Raw genomic sequence first — 19,692 nt, 5'->3', positions numbered from 1 at the left:
TGCAAAGCCCTATGTCCTGTGAGAATCGCAGCACGTAAAGGACCTTCTACTTTTCTTCCTACCTCTGGGAAGAAGTCACCAGTTTCTCCAAGGCTTTTAGAAAAGGTGGCCATGTAATTTATTCCGCAAAATAAAGCAGTTCTGAGAGTGACAAGGGGCACAATGGGTGAGGCTCCCCGGCCATCAGGGACCTGTGTATAAGTGTCAAGAAATTAAAACACTCTCCTTAGAAGAAAAAACTGTCTCCTAGCCCTTCAGCAGGGTGTGAACCAGCAGCTCTGATTGCTGGTCTTGTCTGCTTCCTAACCCGGCCTCACAGGGAAAAGAAAGTCCCGAAGGGGAAACGGGTGTGGTAAATCACAGCATCAACACAATAATCTCCATGATTCAGGAATTCGGGGATGCGGAAACCCCAAAGACAGAGCTTCATTAACATGAGCCCAAAAAGTCGGAACATTTACTCTTGTAGACACAGAAAACAGTGTGATGACTTGAACTTGCTCAACTTGTCCCAACTAAATGCTTTATCCACTGGATTTAGATAGAGAGGCTTTTACACCTCCTGATCCTCTCTTACTCATCCTGGAATTCGAGGAAACATACTTATTCCAACGGCTCTTCCAATTCCAGCTCCAGGCCTAAGGAGTGGCACAACTTGTTAGGTCAAAAATAGAGTCTGCATTTTTCTCTCATTAGATCAATCTAAGAGCAAGGCAGTAAAATTTCCCCAGCATTTTCCCAACAAATGTAATGAAATTCAAGGGGAATCAGGACACAAAAAAACGGCCCTCAGGGATCACCATAACCAACTCCTTCCTTTACAGCAAAGGCACTGTGGTCTCAAGGGGAAGAGCTGGGCCCAAAGCACACACCCAGGGGGCCAGGCCGACCAGCTCCCAGCTTAGGCCTGTTTCCATGTTACTGTGGTATGTGGTTAAAATACTTTCTCACGTTTTAGATCTTCTTTTCTCCAAAGAAGGGGGAGGAAGGGGGAGAAAGAGGGAGGAAATAAGTAGGAGTGGGGTAAGTAGGGTGGAATCCACTCCATTAGAACAATTTCAAGTGACCCATGTATGGAGACTCAGGGAGAGTGAAGAGACAACCACAAAGGCCTCAGCCAGAGCCTGACAGGAGGAGGACAACTGTATCGCCTACCTTTGGTCTTGATGGCCGTTTCGATGTTCAGAGCATCCCGGTCGGCATCGAAGTTGGGGTAGGCTTTGACTGACCCGTACGCACTTGGTGGTGTGGAGTGCTGGGGTCAAAAGACAAGCATACCCGAGTCATACAAGGTAGGAGCCTCTTGTTGAAATCCCGATCTCTAAAATAGATTTATCTTTCCTATTGTCTCTTTTAACAATTCAATTCATTCTTAGACTAGGTAACCAGGCAAGTATGAACATGCCGCCAAATCTAAGATAAGGAACTTCGCTGTGTCTACTGGGAATTCTTCAAAGGCCCGGTGAGCACAGGCAATGCACCCTGTACTCCCACTGATCTTACTTCAGTGCAAGCTCAAACGCGGACAGCGCGAAGCAGGGCCTTCGAAAGCACCTGTTTATTTGGGAAGGTTTTACAGAGCATTAAAACTAGGCTGGCAACAATTCAAAACAAACTGAAAATGTGAAAATGCCTGAATAACAAGTGTGTCTAAGCCAAGTTTTTGCTACAGGCACACGGATTCCCACTTGGGCCCACTGGCTGAGCTCACAATTCTTTTAAAAGCAAATGTAAAATGCCCCCTCCACTTCGGCCACCGCTGTGGCACCAAGGTGGTCAGGCCACGTGGCTCACATCCTCCTTCCTGTGGCCAAGTCCTTCCTGCTCTCCCCTCCTCTCCGTCCCCTCCCCTCTGTTGCCTTTAACACCATCCCCTCTGCCTACCACTCTTGCTAGTATTTTTTTTTTTTTACTGCCTTTTGAACCATACCCTCTTCTCTTTGCAATGCTTTTTAAAGCCCCTCACCCTTCCTGATCGGAAGGCCCGAACCCCACCCCACCCAGCCTGAGGTGAGAAAACAGCCTGCTTCCACATCGGGCCCTTTCCCAGAGTGTCGGCTTGGAAACGCTCCTGCTGCTCCCTCCGCCCCCGCCCCCAGCCCCAAAACAAAGCACAAAAGTGGATGGACAATGCGGTTTGGGTTGGCTGATGGCCGGAAGCGCCACCCACCACTGCCCCACCTTCAGGTCAAGGTCCCCCATCCTGAAGCACCCCTTCCCGCCCAGGCTCCCCCAGTCCATAATACCCATCGCAACATATGATGTTGTGTTGGCTCAGTTTCTGGGAAGAGTCAGAGACTAAGGCGCCCTGACTGACCTCTCCAGCCACAAAATTACATTACTGGCACCAGCTCCCACACCAGTGGGTTTGATTAGCAGGGAGGTTATACAGGTGAGCAACCAGGAGACCATCCTCTTCAATGTGCCCCAGGACAAGCCAGAAATCTAAGTTCAAAACTGGACAAAATGTTTCACAATGTACTTGTGAACATCTTGGCCAGGCAGTAAATCCAGTTCATATTTATAACTCTGGAACACAATGAACTATCAAGGTGTTTCCCAACTCATTTCACGTCTTAACATTTTCCAGTAAGATCAACTTGATAGAAACAGAGCACACATTCAGGGGAAAGATAAAAACAAAGTGCTACTTTGAAGTACTTTATCTGCCATGGTGGCTGCAAAATGTGGACGGGAATCTAAGGAAAAACATCTTCCTATTTATTAGCTGTGCCATCAGTTATTTACAAAGGCAGACAGCCTGGTCATTGAGCCATATCATATATGACTTCATTTACCAGGTGCTGTCACCTTATTCCAAAACAGTGAGTAGGGAAAAGTTTGGCATAATTTTATAGTATCTACGGAAACACAATTAAATGGAAAACTAAACCTATTATCTGTAAAATCCACTCATCTGGAAATCAAATTATTGAGGCAAAAGTGACCCTCCCTCACAATACTAGAGGAAACAAGACAGACCCACCTTACCAGACAGAGAAACGCATCACACTGGAATGCAGTAACCTCGGAGGCTACATAAAAAGCCCTTTCATGAAGCCTGATTCTAAAAACAATCTAATGATCAGGCCCATTAAATTAAAGAGAGAAATCACTCAGCTCCTGGATGTGTCTGGATCCCAGTGTTGTTTGCACTGTTGCCAACAACAGTGTGCACGAGTTCCAAAAGGAAGGGTTAGAAATCTATAGGCTCTACACGCCGTAACATCCGTGCTCGCATTTTGATGGCAAGCACCGTGGACAACAGAGGGTTCCGTACCCACGTGATCCAGGCTGCTGTCAACCCACTTGGAGTGCTTCTCTGTATTTTAATTTAATTGAGAGCATATTCTGAAAATTCTCCGAGACGTGCCTACGAACAAGTGTCACTTACTGCTGAGTTTTTGTAAAAGCCATTTCAGCCAAGATGACCTAAAAGATGTATAATGTTCTTAGGTATTTTACATATTCATAATTTATATTTTACTTGATTCTAAAAGTACTTGCAGTGATATAATCTCATATGTAGTTTAAAAATTTAACTATAAAACAAAGAAGCGAAAGCATCAGAATTATAGGTTCACATATTTCCCGGGAAAGACAATTCAAAATAATTCTGAGTCCCCTGATAGCCAAAGTAAAAAAGGAAACATGATGAATTACAGTACTATCATCATTTAATTTTTTTAAAAATAGAAGAACAAACATCCTAGCTCTTTGGGAGAAAAACTTTCCTTAGGTGCTAAATTAAAAAAAGAAGAAAAAAAAAGGTATATGTTCCTGTCTGGAATAACTTCCTGGACACTAAGAAGTCCCAACCACTCAGGATCATTTTTGATATGGCCAACCAGTAATAAAATTCTGGGGCACGACACTAAAAGACATATATCATTGTAACAATTACTACCACTGACATGCTAAGTATATAGCAGGACAGAATTCTAGCCACTCCAGTGACACTAGTGTCTGTCCTATTTTAATGTGATGCAAAAAAAGTTTCTAGAACCAAAATATTTCTTTCTAGTTGAAGGATGGAGAACCAAGATGAGGAATACCACCTGAATTTTGTTCCATTTTCTTAGCTGTATAAGGAAAGGAAGGAGCATTATCCAGAGAGATGTCCAATTTGAAAAATGATACAAAGTGAAAATGATATACTTACTTCACCCTCCAAGCTGAGCTTGCACAGAATTTCGTGAACAGTACTCATTTTGAAAGAAGCTGGAAAAAAAAATAAAACAAGTCTTTAGGAAGAGGCTTTCCTCCCCTCCTTCCCCCCAAAGCACAGTGATTCATTACACTAATCTCTACTTCTTGGACCATTTCATCTGAGGATATTAGAGTAATTTTTGCAAATATATACAATTCCCATCTTATGATTGGGAAAATTAAAGCTTGGGGGGCAGCTGCTGTGGCTCAGTGGTTGAGCATCGACCTATGAACCAGATCACAGTTTGATTCCCGGTCAGGGCACATGCCAGGGTTGCGGGCTCGATCCCCAGTAGAAGGTGTGCAGGAGGCAGCCGATCAATGATTCTCTTTCATCATTGATGTTTCTATCTCTGTCTCCCTCTCCCTTCCTCTCTCTGAAATCAATTAAAAAACAGTAACGACAAACATTTAAAGCTTGGTGAGGGTTTGCTTAGGTTTAGGATGGGCGACTGAGCTAGCCAGTCTCCCTCTTGCCCTATCTGAATAGCAGCTGTGGAGACTGATCTGTGAACACAAAAACAAAATGCTCCCCTAGGCTAATGCAACTTGTTCCAGCAAGATAAAACTGAGCCTTCCACTTCTCATACAAAGTGATAAGCTTGTCAAATCAGTCACAACTTCTGTTATTTCTCACCAGTAATCTGACATATTGAAAGGGGTCTGAAAACTATGGGTGTGAACTGAAATCAATAGCATTTTCAGGCTGGCCCATTCCTAAATGCAACCCTTTAATACTACCCCTAATTACTTTCTTAGCTCTTTGATGCTTAAAAGATATCAAACTGTTAATGAGAAAGAGAGTGGGTAGATTTTCTGACATTAACTTATTCCATAAAAGACTGATCCTAGCATTTAAGATTCAAAATGGCTCAAATGAAGTCATCTTCCAGTTAATACACTTAATCGGGCTGTGCCACTATCCTCTGATGAACTGGCATCCAGCTTTGCAATCACAATTCTCGGAATTGATACACCAACCGCTGCCAATGAAGAGTGCTCGACTGGCATTACATTTATCTCAGCTGAGCCGAGGCAGGTCATTCAGCAGCAGTGTCCCCCAAATAAAGGAAGTAGAGCAGAGCTGGTTCCCAAAACAGTGGGAATGACATCTGAATTGCGCAGCATTGCCTACTTTGGTATTTTTTTGCTTAATATTCTTTGATCAAGGAAATTGTGTCCATGCAAATTCAGCTTTCTATTCTCTTCCAACAGTTTGCTTAGTCTAAATATTTTCATAAAACTGGCTTGAGGGAGCATTGACATAGACACTTGCTAACTTATCGAAAAGCTTTGAACTAAGCCGATTCCAGGCTGAGCATGGGGTGGAGGGGGGGGAGTGTAGGGAAAGAAGGTTCGCCTTTATTTGTGATTGTGGACACATTTCTGCAAGGTTTGCATCCCGATCTTGCTCCTAGAGCACTCCTTTCTCTTCTCAATGCTCACAGACATGTTTCAAGGACAGAAAAGGTAAGTCACAGCAATTCTAATTCCCTTCACTCCCACAACTCTCAGACACTCACCCCTAAATATTCCAGTCCTGGGATATAATCCTAATTTGCAAAAAGTCTTCCTCTATAATAAACTGTGGTACATCCAAACAATGGAGTAATATTCAGGGCTACAAAAGGAGCTATCAAGCTATGAACAGGCATGGAGGAAACTTATATGCTAAAGAAGCCAATCTGAAAAGGCTACATATTATATGATTCCAATTATATGACATTCTGGAAAAGGCAACTCTATGGAGACAATAAAAGGATCAGTGGTTGTCAGGGATTGGAGGGGAAGGAAAGAGGAATAAATAGGCGGAGCAAAGAGGATTTTCAGGGCCATGAAACTATCATGTAGGATACCATGATGGTGGATACACAGCCTTACACCTCTGGCAAAACCCATTGTATAAGACCAAGAATGTACCCTAATGTGGACTATGGACTTTGACAATAGTGATGTGTCAACGTAGGTTCATCAACTGTAACAAATGTACCACTCAGGTGGGGATGTTGGTAGTGGGGAGGCTGCACGTGTGTGGGGCTGGGAATCTATGGGAACTCTGACTTTCCACTCAGTTTTTCTGCAAACCTAACACTGCCCTGAAAAAGAAAGTCTATTTTTTTTTTTTTTTTTGCTGAAAAAGTCTTGCTCTGTAGGTGGACTACGCAATACAGCAGCCGCCAGCCACATGTGACTGTCATGTGTCCAGTGCAAATGGAGAGCGTGTAAGTATAAAGTGCACACCAGACTTGGAAGACTCAGCACGAGAAAAAAATGTAAAAATCTCTCAATAGTTTATATTGATCATATATTATATTTATGATGTGTTGGGTATATTGGGTTAAAAAAAACTTTAAATTCCACTTTACCTATTTCTTTTACTTTTTTTTGAAATGTGGCTACTAGAAAATTTACAATTACATATGCTCATATTCTATTTCTACTGGACAGCACTGGTCTAGAGGATCCCAGGGTGCTGCAATTCTAGTCCAAAAACCTTTGGAGTGGCTGGGTTGATTAAAGACTAAGTGTGAGATTCCTTATGAGACAAGTTTGAGTCTGCTCAAGAAATCTCCAATTTCCAAAGTGTCTCACTGGTATCCTTCAGCCTGAGAACCACCAAAGCAGAGATGAAATCTCCCAAGACATTCACTACTCAAGCCTGGGCGGGCCTTCACTGTCACCCACGGGCCCATCAAAAGTGAACTAAGTCTGCAGTGACACGTCAGCGGCTGTCACCTGCCTTGCGGAATTCTAGGCCCCACTATATACACCTAAGAAATAAAAATGCCAAAACAAACAAACAGAACCATTAAGTCAGAGATGCAAACAGAGCTGCTTCTACTTACAGGGGAGCATAGACTAAATTCTTTTTATTTATTAAACCAGGTACCTCCCCCGCATTCTGATGTTTAAGGAATCTCAACCACAGAGGCACGGTACGTTTTTACTGTGTAGTTCTCAGAGGCCTCTCCAGCTCTGAGCACTGGCTTTGCAGGCAGCTGCCTAACTGTGTCCCGCGTGGGACTCGGGACGGCACAAATCAAAGATGGTCTAATATACATGCTCCGCTCAGGTTCATTCTCCTTCCACAGTCACGACACACTGAGGAGAAAACAGGGGTGTTTAAAAGCCCCCCAAATGTCCCTTCCTGTTCTACTGTCCTCAAGTTGTGCTGCTCTTTCATCAAATCAGTCCTACGTGCCACTATCCATTAAATTCCTCCAGTTGATCTTGTTCAAAATCCATCCTTCAGAGGCAGTCTTACTCTAGCTCAGCCCAGCCCTCAAAGATTGGCACGGGAACCCAGCCTCAGTGCCCTCTACCCACTCCCCAGCAAAACCAGACTTGCTTCTCACCAAACACACCCTGCTCCCTTAATCCACAGCACCTTGATTCGTGTTTCCTCCCCATCTCCTTAGCCTCAGCTGTTCTCCTAGTTATACAGACCCTGCCCATTCCTCAGGTCACCACTACTTTGGCATCTGCTCTAAGGGGGCAGCTGCAGCCCCGGTCCACAGTGCTCTCTCCCTCCCTTCAATGCCAGGAGCACTTACTGATGCCACTAGAGTCATCTGTTGAGCAAAAGTGTACTGAGTTCCCGCCATGTACCAAGTATTCAAACAGCAAATGCTTGAGTCCAGTTCAATGCAGCACGCAGTATGTTTTACCTCATCTCTCCCAGAGTCTCAGTTCCCCCAGATTTGAGTGCCTTTGCACATTCTAGGTGCTAAATAAATGTTCAGAAACAATGAGCTGCTATTTTGCATAATTAACATATATCTGTACTATTTATCATTCTGCAGAAAAAGAAAAAATGTCAATAACCACAAAGTAATACCCATGAAACTTGCAATTACTCCATTCATGTCTTTTGTATCCATATAACTATTTCCCATTTTATGCAAGCTTAATGACAAACTTGACTTTCACCTTAGAAAGAAACTATGGCCCCCGTTTCTTTACTGCAGCCAAACCCCTGGCAAAGCAAAGCCATTTTGTGGATGACTGATTAGTCTCTAGAAGAAATAGTTGGCTTTCCCACTCATGTTTGTTAAAACATTAGCCTAATATAATACAGTTGATTAATGAGATTGTGTCAGTGTGCTGCTACCCCTGAATGCAGAAAAAGAAAGCCTTGGCAGCGCTACTGTAGGTTACAAACACTGGTAACAGTCACGTAATCTATCAACAAACCCCTAACAAGCACAGACTCGCCTGCACTGCATTAAGGGCTGCGAGAGACACACATGACTATGAAATGCAAACTCCGCCCTGCAGGACCTTCAGCTGTGTTCCCTCCTCACCCCACACCTGAGAGATTAGCCCAGGTCACCCAGCTAAAGAGTAGGGAGACAGGGCCAAGATCGGCCCTGTGACTCTTCAGTCTTTGCCCTTTCAACTTCACCAAATGGTTCTCCGTTCTAAGAGATGAAGACACCAAGAGAAAGCTAAAACAAGAGGAGTGAGCCCTGGCTGAATAGCTCAGTTGGTCAGAGCATCATCCCAATGTGCCAAGGCTGCAGGTTCAGTCCCCAGTCAGGGCACATACAAGAATCAACACAATGAATGCGTGAATACGTGGAACGACAAGTCAACGTTTTTCTCTCTCTCTCCCTTCTCCTCTCTAAAATCAACTTAAAAATTTTTTTTAATTAAAAAGCAATAGGAGTGAGGTCAGCTAAGAGCTTAAAGGGTGAGGTACTGAGTAGTTTGAGAAATGTTATCACCCTGGAAGCTTTGGCTGGAGAAACATAGGGAGAGCCTGGGGAGATGAGATGGAGAATGCTGCTGGGTGTCAGAGCAAGAAGACAGGCTTAAAACAAGCCATGTCTACTGTGGTGCCTCGTGGGGCCCTAAAATATAAATTTCTGAATGGTGCAAATTTAAGCTTGGAAATACTGGAGGGCCAGAAAGCCAAAGGTGATGTGTACCCAATACTCATAGTCTCTGATCCCAACATCTGCTCTGGAGGCTGAATCTTCTTACCGAAAACAAAAGCTCTGCCTTAGTGCATCTATTGTATACAAGAACAAAATAAAGCCTATGTGCCATGAGGCAATTCCATTCCCACGGCCTCCTCATCACAGTGTGAAATTCATAAATGCATTTAAAGCAGAACAACTATTTTCCTGGCAGACTGCTCTGCAGAACATGAACATGGCAGTCTGCATCAATCTTTCCAACACCTCGACCTCACCCAGATCTCCAACTGGTTTCAACTTGCAAAAAACGGGGGGGAGGGAATCAGCACATTCAATCTGTTAATGAGAACCTCTACATACCAGTACCTTCCATTCCCAGAGAAGGGCTGGGTCACTAGACAAGATCTTTAAAATGGTTCTTTATCAGGGAAAGTTTTTCCTTGAAGAAAACAGAGAGACTTACTGAAAAAGCCACACCCACTTCAAACTGGTTTGAAATAATTCACCACTGGAGTGAGAACAGATTCACTCAGCTCCACCCTAACGAAGGGAACAGAACAGTTTCCTCTGGCCTTGAAAATATTAATAAATGAGACTGTTAATTGCCTGACTGGAAAAGCTCCTACTCAAAAGCTAGACATTAATGAAGAACTGTTGAAAAACAAGTATCTACAGATGGCATTAGGACAAGCTAAAAGATAATTTAAAGGGTTTGTCCTTTTGTTAAAAACCCTACAGATTGTTTTGTATATTGCTCTACTTCACAGTTAGAACAAAAACAGTTACAAGTGAAACAGCTTTCACTTCTCCCCACAAAAGTAAAACAAAAACGAGTTCTACTGAAATGAATTAAGAATCACTAAGAATCAGCTCCAGAAACACCAAATATTAAATGGCACAAACAAACAAAAACATGTTGCACAGCAGGGCTGGTCTGCAAAGCGAACCTGACAAGGATCCAACAGTTTCGTCGACACACCCACTTTATAGTTTCACGGTGGTGTTGACCAGTTGCCACAAAACACAGCCCTAGCAACCATGCTGAATCAATCAGGGACTGGATGACTCAAAAGAGGGTTTCTAAACCAAAAAATGGACGGGGGGTGGGGGTGGGGGGGTTTGGGGGTGGAGTTGGGAGGTTTGGGCTTCCCCGCCAAAACCCTTACTGTGCAAAATGCTGCGTCCAAAGGAGCAGACAACGATTTTAAACCAAAAGGGGAAAAAAAGAACGGATAAGGGGGGGTGGGCAGGGCGTTGCCCTGTACTCCACTCTCCACCCCACCCACCCCCAGGCATTTTTATTTAACAGAACCTTCCTGAAAGCACACTTTCCTCCTTAGGTTTATGGTCTTGATTAATGCCTGAGTCACAGGGCCACGTCATTCTCCAGAAATCCTGGAATTCTGCCCAATGGCCTTGATCACGCTGAGCAGGATGCACACAACAGCACTTGCTCTGGCTCGTCCGTTTTGTTGCCGTCTGAGTCAATATTTGTTGGTTACCTACACACAGGTTGCAGCCTCTTGCTCTCAGGGCCTCTCTGTACTCGGTCTGCTGATATGGGGATGGAGTGGGCGGAAAGAGACCAGCAGGAAGATGATGTGTATGACTTCAGCTGGCAGGAAGCACTCTGAGAGTTCAGAAATCAAGGCCTTCACATCTACAACTCAATCTCAGTATTTTATGGCCTGCATGTTGTATTTCCAATGGGGCTCTGCTACCAACAGAAAAAAAGTCTGAACTCAGCATTCAAGATCTTCTACACTCTGCACTTTACCATCTGATTCCTAAGTATCTCATACACACACACACACACGTGCACCAGCATGAAATCGGATTGGACTGGTAATGGTTCTCCAAACACTTAGCCCTGTCCTGCTACCTCCAGGCCCAGTCTCCAAGTTCCCTCCACTGAGAACTCTCAATCATGATCAGCTAACATCCTCATGAGACCTCAGGATGCAAAAATACCGTTACCTTTCCTCCTGCACCTCTCCCTGCTCTGCGCTCCTCCGGCTGTCGGTGTGTCTGAAATTTCGGAGTTGAGTGTACTTGGGCGGGCTTCCTTTCTACCCGCCACAGGGTTTCTGTCTCTCATTCGTTTCCTCCTGGGTCTGAGCACAGTGCCCAGCACACACTGGGTGTTCAGTCACGTTTGGGGGATTTACACACACCAGGTCTTTCCATATTCTGCCTTTTTTCCCTTCTTTTCCAATGCACTCTCCTCAATTTTCTTTCTCTCCCTCAGAATGAACATCTCTAGTGAAGTTCCCATTCCACGTATTCAGAGCTGGAGGCTTCAATTCCCATCTTCTGTGCAAGTCTTTGCAAAGCCTGGCACACTACTTCAGGGCGACTTCTTTCTCCTCATGATGTGCAGGCCGTTCCCACCCCAGCTCTAACCCCACCTCTGTCCTGGCCAGGGCACTGGGGACCTAGCTCTGTCCACTGGACCACGTGGAATCGGAACCTACCTCTCCTATGGCAGGAAAGGAGGAAAGCGGTGGGAAGGAAGAAGGATTTGAAGAGAGGCCTTGGGCCTCTGACTTCCTCTGGGCTGTGAGGGCGTAGACTGGGTGTGGCAGGGAGACAAAGGGCAAGGATCCCAGTCACAGCCCTCCAGGAAGTCAGGACTTCCCACAGGTAGCCCGGGATTAGACGACAGTGTGGATGCTACTGACCTCTCTCTGACAAGATTGAGCTCAGGTGGTTTAAAAGCTTCAAGGTGTACCCTGAAAAGGAGATCTGGAGGTAATCTCCAGGGAACCACCCAGAACAAACCTGGGTACCTACCTCCTGACCCCTCCTGCTGATCTCCCCAACAGAGTAGACAGAGACTGCCTTTGGCAACAGGAGAGGGAAAAATATACCGGACAGTGAATGGGCGGAAAGAATTTTTTTTAAGGACTGGAATTTCCTCTGAGTTAGCCTAAAACTAGAATAGGGCGTGGCACCGGGGAAAATGAGGGTGGAATCCCATGTCAAAAAGGAGGAACATTCCATTGCTATCGAATTCTCACAGTCAAATCCAGAAGGCAGGTTAAGTCACAATAACTTTCAACAACAGCTTCCCTAAGGTTAAATGTGATGCTCAGATCTGTGAACAGCTGAATTAAAGGGGAAAGGAGCCCCAGCCACGCTTGGAAACTAACACGGATTTGAGGATATGTAACATTCAAACTCCAATTACTGCCTATCAATTCACTTACTTAAGTCTGCTTTTTGTCTGTTTTGTTCTCTGCTGTATCCCCAGTGCCTAGAACTGTGAATAGAACATAGCAGGTTGTTAATAAATATTGTAGAATGAATGGAAGTTTAAAGCAGCCCAGCAGAGCCTGGGACTCCTTTGTGACACTCCTTTGTGACCCACCCTCAATTAATGAAAAATGCCTCAGTTGGCCCAGAGTTCCACACAAAGAGCAAGAACAAAGGTCCATGACAGTGTGTTAGTGCCTGAGTCTAGGCCCAGTGGTGCGGGAAGAGCCTACAGACCTCAAAATCAATAGCAATTAGAGAAAGTTATCTACCTTGCCAAAAAAACTACTTAAATTAGAAATCAGAAAACTAATGGCCAGGACTGCTGGCCTAATGTTAATCAATACAGTACTTTAATAGCTCAGACACAGGATGGATGGTATTGAGATGTGAATCCAAGACCAAGCTCCTGATCAAAGCCAGTGAGTCAGCAGTCCTCCCTAGGCATTTACCCCAGGCAGACCACTTGGCACTGCAGGAAATTACAAAATCCAGGCACTCTCCAAATTTCAAACCCCCAACTGAAAAAATGCATATTGACAGCCACACCCTTCCACTGCAGATATGACGGATACTTTTGGAGAAGCCCTTGTAGGTTTTAGAGAACTGAGGGACTTAGGAGAGGGAAGTGCTAAGCCACTGGCCACACAGGATACCTCTTCAAGTCCGCCTCTCTGAACGTGACCTCATCTAAAATCACTCTTCACAGTGTCTGAATATTATTATGTGGCTCCTTGGTTCCAAAGCCTCAACTTCTATAAATTACAGATCTGTTTAGATAACAAGGTTTTCTCGTTTAAATAACACAACCCCCCTGGGTTGTTGAAGATTAGGACAACCAACCATTCCCAATATTGAATATTAGTGAATATGAATGAATATTGATTCAGTTTGCTAATCCCTAGCTGGGTGTTAAGCACACAGAAATGAAAAGGAGTAGTGATGCAGAAGTGGATAAGCCTGGATCGCTTCTGTAAGATGTAAATAAAGAGGGTCTCTAAAGGGGCAGGGGGAAGGCAGAGAAAAGTGGAAAAAGGGCAGACATGATTTTCCAATTAAAATAATTTAATCTGCATCAACCTTAAAACTAATAAAAGTTTCAGAAAAAATATTTTGGTGGTTTATTCTTCCTACCCATGTGTTCTCCCTCACCCTTCCACCTTTCCTCCCCCCTATTACCCCCATCCCCCAAATGAGGCATGTACTGTCAGTCCTTAGAAATCAGGGCACATTAAGCAGGGGTTTCTGGGCTAGCCTGGGAACCAAGGCACCTCCTATAACACTGTTTCACGGGAAAGTGCATTCTATGTTTCAAACCTACAAGTTCCAGACAGGCACAGCAGCACACACTTTGGAGAAGAATCCATCTAAACTCAGAGGCCCAGATTCCTGGGCTCCAGAACTTAGGGTTCTTGGTAAAGATCCAACACGCACCCATAGGCTACTGCTCTTTTACACGCAAATTCAGAATACCCATAGCTTTAAAATGACAAATCTTAACACAAAAATGACACTCTACCACTGCATGGCACTGAATGTTTTCAGTGCCCTTTACACATAACCCTATGTGAATGGAGGTAGAGATGCGCATCCTTAAACCCCTGGGACAGGTAAGGAAGCCCGCGGATGGAGCGCAGCCCTCCCACAGCAGGCGGGGTCCGCGCCACGCAGCTGCCAGGAGAGGCGCAGGGGCCACGCCCTTCTCTGCACCCTCAGCGCCACTCACTGTGGCATCGCCGTGACAACCCCCCACAGGGCCCAGGAGGACACTTCCTCCCTGATTCTAAAGTGGTCAACCAAGTGGGAAACTCTCCAGACACACGGAAATCAGAAGTTGCTTCTCTGACAAGATAATCTAGACAAAGGAGACTAGATGGTGTGTGTTTTTCCCATTTTGTCTTGTTTCATTGGGGAGAGAGTTGCTACTAAAAACTCCCACCTCTCCGCCTGCCCCCACCGCTGCCCTCCGGCTGGTCGGCTCAAGTTCCACAAACGCGCATTTGTTTCAAGTCAAGTAACTTGGAACAGAAGGGGATTACTTTCCAGATAACTGTAAAGCTTTTGTTAAACGTGTAGGTAAACGCCCCGCACGACTGCCCCGCTTGGGACTTGGGGCTCCCCGGGCGGCCACACCCTAACCCCCCACCTTGCCCGCGCCTACCGCATCCGGAATGCGGGGCCTCCCCCCGCCCCCTCCCCTGCGCCGCCTCGCCGGGCCTCCTGAGAGCACTTGGGGGGAATGCACCGCCCAGCCCCCCTGCCCCGCACCCCCAACGCCGGGGCACAACGGGCGCCCTCCCTCCAACCCGGCCCCGCTAGCCACTGCGCCCCCCGGGCCGCAGAACCCCCGCGCGGACCGTCCCCGTGGCCCGAGTGCCGCTTCACAAGCCGGTCTCCTCCGCGGGCTCCCCGCGCCCCGGGCCATAGCGGACGGGCTGGGCGCGCCGCTTACCTGGGCCGGGCGCCGCGAGCAGTGAGCGTCCCCAGGAGCGAGCGCCCTCGGCCGCCTGGGTGGGGCATTTATAGCTGCCACAGCCTCTCCCCAGGCGAGGCCCGCCCCGCCCGCCGGCCCCGCCCCGCCTCCCCCTCCCGCCGCGCCCCGCCCCGCCTCCCCCTCCCCCTCCCCCTCCCCGGGCCGCGCCCCCCCGCCGGGGTGACTCACCCTCCCCTCCCCGCCCCGCCCGCCGCGAGGGCCCGCCCCTGCCCGGAACGCCCCGGGAGCCCCCCGCGCCCACGGCCCTGCCTTCCCCTCAGCGCCCCGAGGCTCCCTCGAGGGCCCTCGTGGGCCTCGCTTCTGCCTCCCTCACTCATTTTGGGTTTTGAGCGCCACGTGGCGTTCTCAGCCCTGGTTTAGATGCATAAATTAGCAAGACTTTAGCAGACTCTACGATTGGTCACTTTTTTTTTTGGAAGGAAGAATTGTTCCAAGAAACATAAGTCGTGATTCCCCCGAGCTGGGGCCCTGGGCATGCAGCTCCCCGTTACCGTCTGCAAACATGTTAGCTTAACCTCTGGCCACCGTTCCGGGAGGCGCGCGGCGGGGCTGTCCTTAGGCCCCAGCCCAGCCAAGGCTCAGAGCCAGGACTGGGGGCGGGCGGTGCAGAAGCCGGGGCCAGGCCCCCAGCCCCTTCCCACCCGGAGGCGCCTTTCCCGGGAGGGCTCCGCTCCTCTCTCCGAGCCTCTGGGGCCCCGACTCGGCGCCCCACGCGCGCGCCCTGCGCGGCCTCACGCCAGGCCTCCCGCTGCTGGGTGGGGCCGGTGGCTTTGAACCTCGAGTTCCAACAAAGAAGTTTCCTCCGTTCCTTCTTTCACAACTGGTTTTTTCACAGCCGCTTAGCCGGCTCCCTCACTTGGTTTTGCAGTTTCTCTCATTTTTCTTCCCTGCTTTGCTTCCACAAGCCACTGGGGTAACATGTAAGCAAACATGTTTCTGTGTGTGACTTCGCAAATACTCGACCCAAACTAGCAGGAATGTTCTGCTAAGAATCCCAAAGACCTCTCCCTGGGCCTTTGAATTCCCTCCTTTCACACTCCATGCAGCTCTTTCTCCTAGTCTTAATGCTTCTGTGTTTTAATCTCCTATCTTAAAACGTTCATTTTAACTTTCCAGTTGAGCATCATTTCACTCCTGGGATTCAAAAAAAGAGAGCAAGGCCGAAAGACATCCACTACTATGCCAGGTAGCTGCAAAGTCCAGGCTGCAAATGAGGTCTCAGGACACTCAGCCCAGAGCTCACTGTTACCCCGTTCTTTCACTTGCAATGATCCATGACAGGCCCTATCAGAAGGACAAATAGAAAACAAAGCAACTCTTTTGATACAATTTCTGATTTACATTTATAGCTCTTCAATTTAGGCCCAGAGCTGTACAGGGCAGACACTGTGTTTATCTGCCTGCTCCGTGAACACTGTGGGACAGACACTGATGGCTGGACAGGATTCTGCCATCTTTCTCTCCTCTAGGCAGCCTCTCACTCCTGATTGTGCCCTGACAGGCCCTCTCGTGTGGAATGCATAAAAGCCACCATGTACACAAAAAAATGTTTTTGCTTATCTTAGGCACCCAGCAAATCCAAACAAACATATCTGTGCAAAAGTCAGACTTTGCTTCATGCTACAGAACTTACACTGATGTTATTATAAAAATGAAGCAATTAGAAGTCGTGGTTTAGAAACATCTGAGTGTGGGCCAATTCTGCTAGTATAAAAGAACTTATAAATCTCTTAGTGCAAAGATTCTTTTTTCTTCTTTCCTTCTTTTCCCCCCGACGGCGTGGGGAGAGCGTTTACAACAGATCTCAGATTATGTCTGCTGTTATGCATACACATTGTCCTCTAAGGCCAGGTTTGTTTCGTTCACACTCTTATCTACTGCACCTCAACACTTCTAATAGTGCTAGGCAGCAGTGATAGGCACTTACAAAAAAATACAGAATGATAGAATTATTCACCCAGTAATAGAATGTCAGAGCAGCAAGAGGCTTTAAGAGATTAATTTGCCCAATTCTAGATTTTTATAGATGAAGAAACTGGAGCCCAAATAAAGTCTCCTGCCCAGTCCAGAGATTAAATAATGTACCCAAGTTACTTGTTGCAATGTAACAAATTACCACCAAAATGTAGTGGTTAAAACATAACCATTTATTTGCTCTTGATTTTACAATTTGAACAGGACTGGGATAGCTTGGCTCTGTTCCACAAGATTTGGGGGGGGGGGGGGCAGCTCAACTGGGTTTGGGGGATGGAAAGTGGCTTCACTCATTCCTCTGGTGCCTCAGCTGGGGTTCTTAGAATGGCTGAGAGCCGGCTAGATCTTTCTCTTCCTTGACGTCTCATCCTCCAGGTCCTCATCTCGCTCTACACCAGGGTATTGATGACAGCTGGCTTCCCAGAAGCAAAGGCTGCCAGTGCTCTTAGCTTGGAGGCTATACAAAAACAGCCAAGAGGCTGGATTGGCTTTATGGGCTACAGTTTGCTGATCCTTGCTTCAATTCATTGTTTGATCAGTTTTTGGCTTTGCCCTCTGGACTGTTGGCTCCATTGTCCGAGATCATCTTTCCTTTTCCTTACAACTGGCCCATATTTGTAGCTGAGTAGCTCTCTGCTTCATGCCAGTACAAACTCAAATATCCAGAAACCTTTTTTAATTTTGAACTGTTTTTATGTCCAAGATGGCAGTTCCTTCATTAATACAATTCCCTTTAAAACGATGCGGATTTCTATGAATCTTCATCAAGGTTCACTCCATGCTCCAAAATTCACATTCAATACAATTTTCTCAAAAAGTATGGATTTCCTGTAAATCTTATTGAGGTTTACTCCATGTTCTAAAATTCACACTCATTACTCTTTCTGAAAATATACCTCTCTCTCTACTTTGTGCATATCCAGCTGCAGTTGAACAGTGCATGTAGGATTCATAGAAGCCCTGAGATCACCTTCAAAGTAACAACATGAAATCTTTCTGGAATCTTAAAAATAACAAAAGGTTTTGTAGCTACACTTGATTTCATCTTTACCCTGAAGCCATTATGTACTCTGTAAATCTTTCTCTTACTTTGTAAATCTTGCACTGGCTAGAATTCTGCTTGAAAACCAAGCAGACCTTTCTTTAGTGCATTTTTTTTTTTCTTGTTGTACTTTATCATAAGCAGCTAAAAGAAGACCATTGGCACTTTCAACATGCTGAAAATCCCCTTGGCTGGGAGGTCATTGGGCTTATTTTCTATTGTTCAAGTCACCACAACAACAATATTGTTAAACATTCAGCCCATACATAACCTCGGCTGCCTTTTGCCCAGCCTCCCAGAGCAATTTCTTCATCGCTCTTCCAACATCCACCAACAGTCTTCTCTCTGTTATGAATGCCTGGCGGTAAAGTCAATGTCACATATTTTAGGTTTTTGTTACAGTTAACACTCCACATACTAAGTTCTGTTTCAGTTACCCGTTCTCAGAAATAAATCAGCTCCAACAATAATTTGTTCATGATTCTGCAAAGGGCAGAGTTCACTGGGTCAGCTCTTCTCTGTTAGTTAGCATTGGTCAAGGAAGACCCAAAACGGCGTCTCTCCAGCAGGGCAGCTGTTGGTTTTCAGGACTGAAAGTGGAGGCTGCCAGACACAGAACTGGAATAGCATCACTTCCACTGCATTTCACTGGTCAAAGCAAGTCAAAGAACCCAGGGAAGGGGAAATAGATTCCACCTCCTCATAAAGGGAGTGACATGTCTGCATGGGTGGAAGGAACTGTTGGCAACCACCTTTGCAGACAATCTGCCACAATCCTGAAACTGGTAAGTGGTACAGCTGAGGCTGGAGTATATTTTTCTGCCTTTCAATACACTGCTTTTTCCATTACAGCATATTTCTCACACATCACCATTGCTTCTGTGAGACACAGGCTGTCCCCAAGTCTTCTACCGTATGTGGTTTAGACTCCCTCTAACCAGCAAGCTGTTATTTCCTTGAGCTTGTTATATGCAATCAGTATATAATAATGTCTTGTATTTGAGCACATGGCCAGAAGAGAAACAAAAAAATCTACCTGGAAAATCCAACATCCAAATAATAGGAGTTCTAGAAAGAGAGAACAGGCAAAATGGAGGGGAGGAAAACCAAGAAATAACTAAACACAATTTTCTAGAACTGAAGGCCATGAGTTTTTAGATTGAAAAAGCCACAATAAATGGAAAACAAACAGACTCAAGACACATCATCATGAAAGTTTAGAATTCTGGGTGAAGACAGGGAGAAGTTCCTGAAAGATTCCAGAGAGATGAAAAAAAGGTCATATATGAAGGGAAGGAAATAGGAATGGATTTATTCAGATCCTGATTTCTAAATACCATTCCCCAGTAAATGAATCAGTTCTCTTTGGAGAAGAAGCTGGACTCAGAGGTTGGGCAGAGAAAATACATGGTGAGCTTTGTGCTGAATAACTGATGGGAACACATGGAAAAGGCACAAAAACCAATTTGAAGGGGGCTCTCACTGGTTAACATTTGGAATAATTTGAACATCATATTGGATAATAATAGGAATTGATTAAATCACACGGACTCGTCTAAACTGATAGTAAAAAAAAAAATACACAAAAGGATGGGATACGGAAAGCTCTTATTTACAGAAGAATGCCAACTTATACATGTATCAGAAAAGATAACCATTACTTTGCAACTAGATTCCACACCCAGCCAAATTATAAATCAAGGACGCATACACAATAAACATGTTTCAAAGATGCTGTTTATGCCGGTGCACCCTGGATTCGTTTCCTGGAGCTGACAGAACAAATTACCCAAAAC

The 19,692-nt window shown here is 45.8% G+C and overlaps 1 protein-coding gene across 1 annotated transcript in view; it reads right to left on the bottom strand.

The window, feature by feature from the left end:
* The window catches only part of ANXA2 (annexin A2), a 40,947-nt gene extending 26,028 nt beyond the window's left edge, over window positions 1–14,919 (bottom strand). The window contains exons 1-3 of the mRNA XM_087821140.1: window positions 14,839–14,919; window positions 4,163–4,221; window positions 1,156–1,255 (exon numbers count right to left, since the gene is read on the bottom strand). Coding sequence (XP_087677266.1) covers window positions 1,156–1,255; window positions 4,163–4,210 — 148 coding nt within the window. The 5' untranslated portion in view covers window positions 4,211–4,221; window positions 14,839–14,919. The remainder of the gene's footprint in view (window positions 1–1,155; window positions 1,256–4,162; window positions 4,222–14,838) is intronic.
* Between the last annotated feature and the right edge of the window lie 4,773 nt (window positions 14,920–19,692).

Source organism: Miniopterus natalensis, chromosome 1 (assembly GCF_054644295.1).
Source record: "Miniopterus natalensis isolate mMinNat1 chromosome 1, mMinNat1.hap1, whole genome shotgun sequence".
Lineage (NCBI taxonomy): Eukaryota > Metazoa > Chordata > Mammalia > Chiroptera > Miniopteridae > Miniopterus > Miniopterus natalensis.
This window is presented reverse-complemented; position numbering and strand designations above follow the sequence as displayed.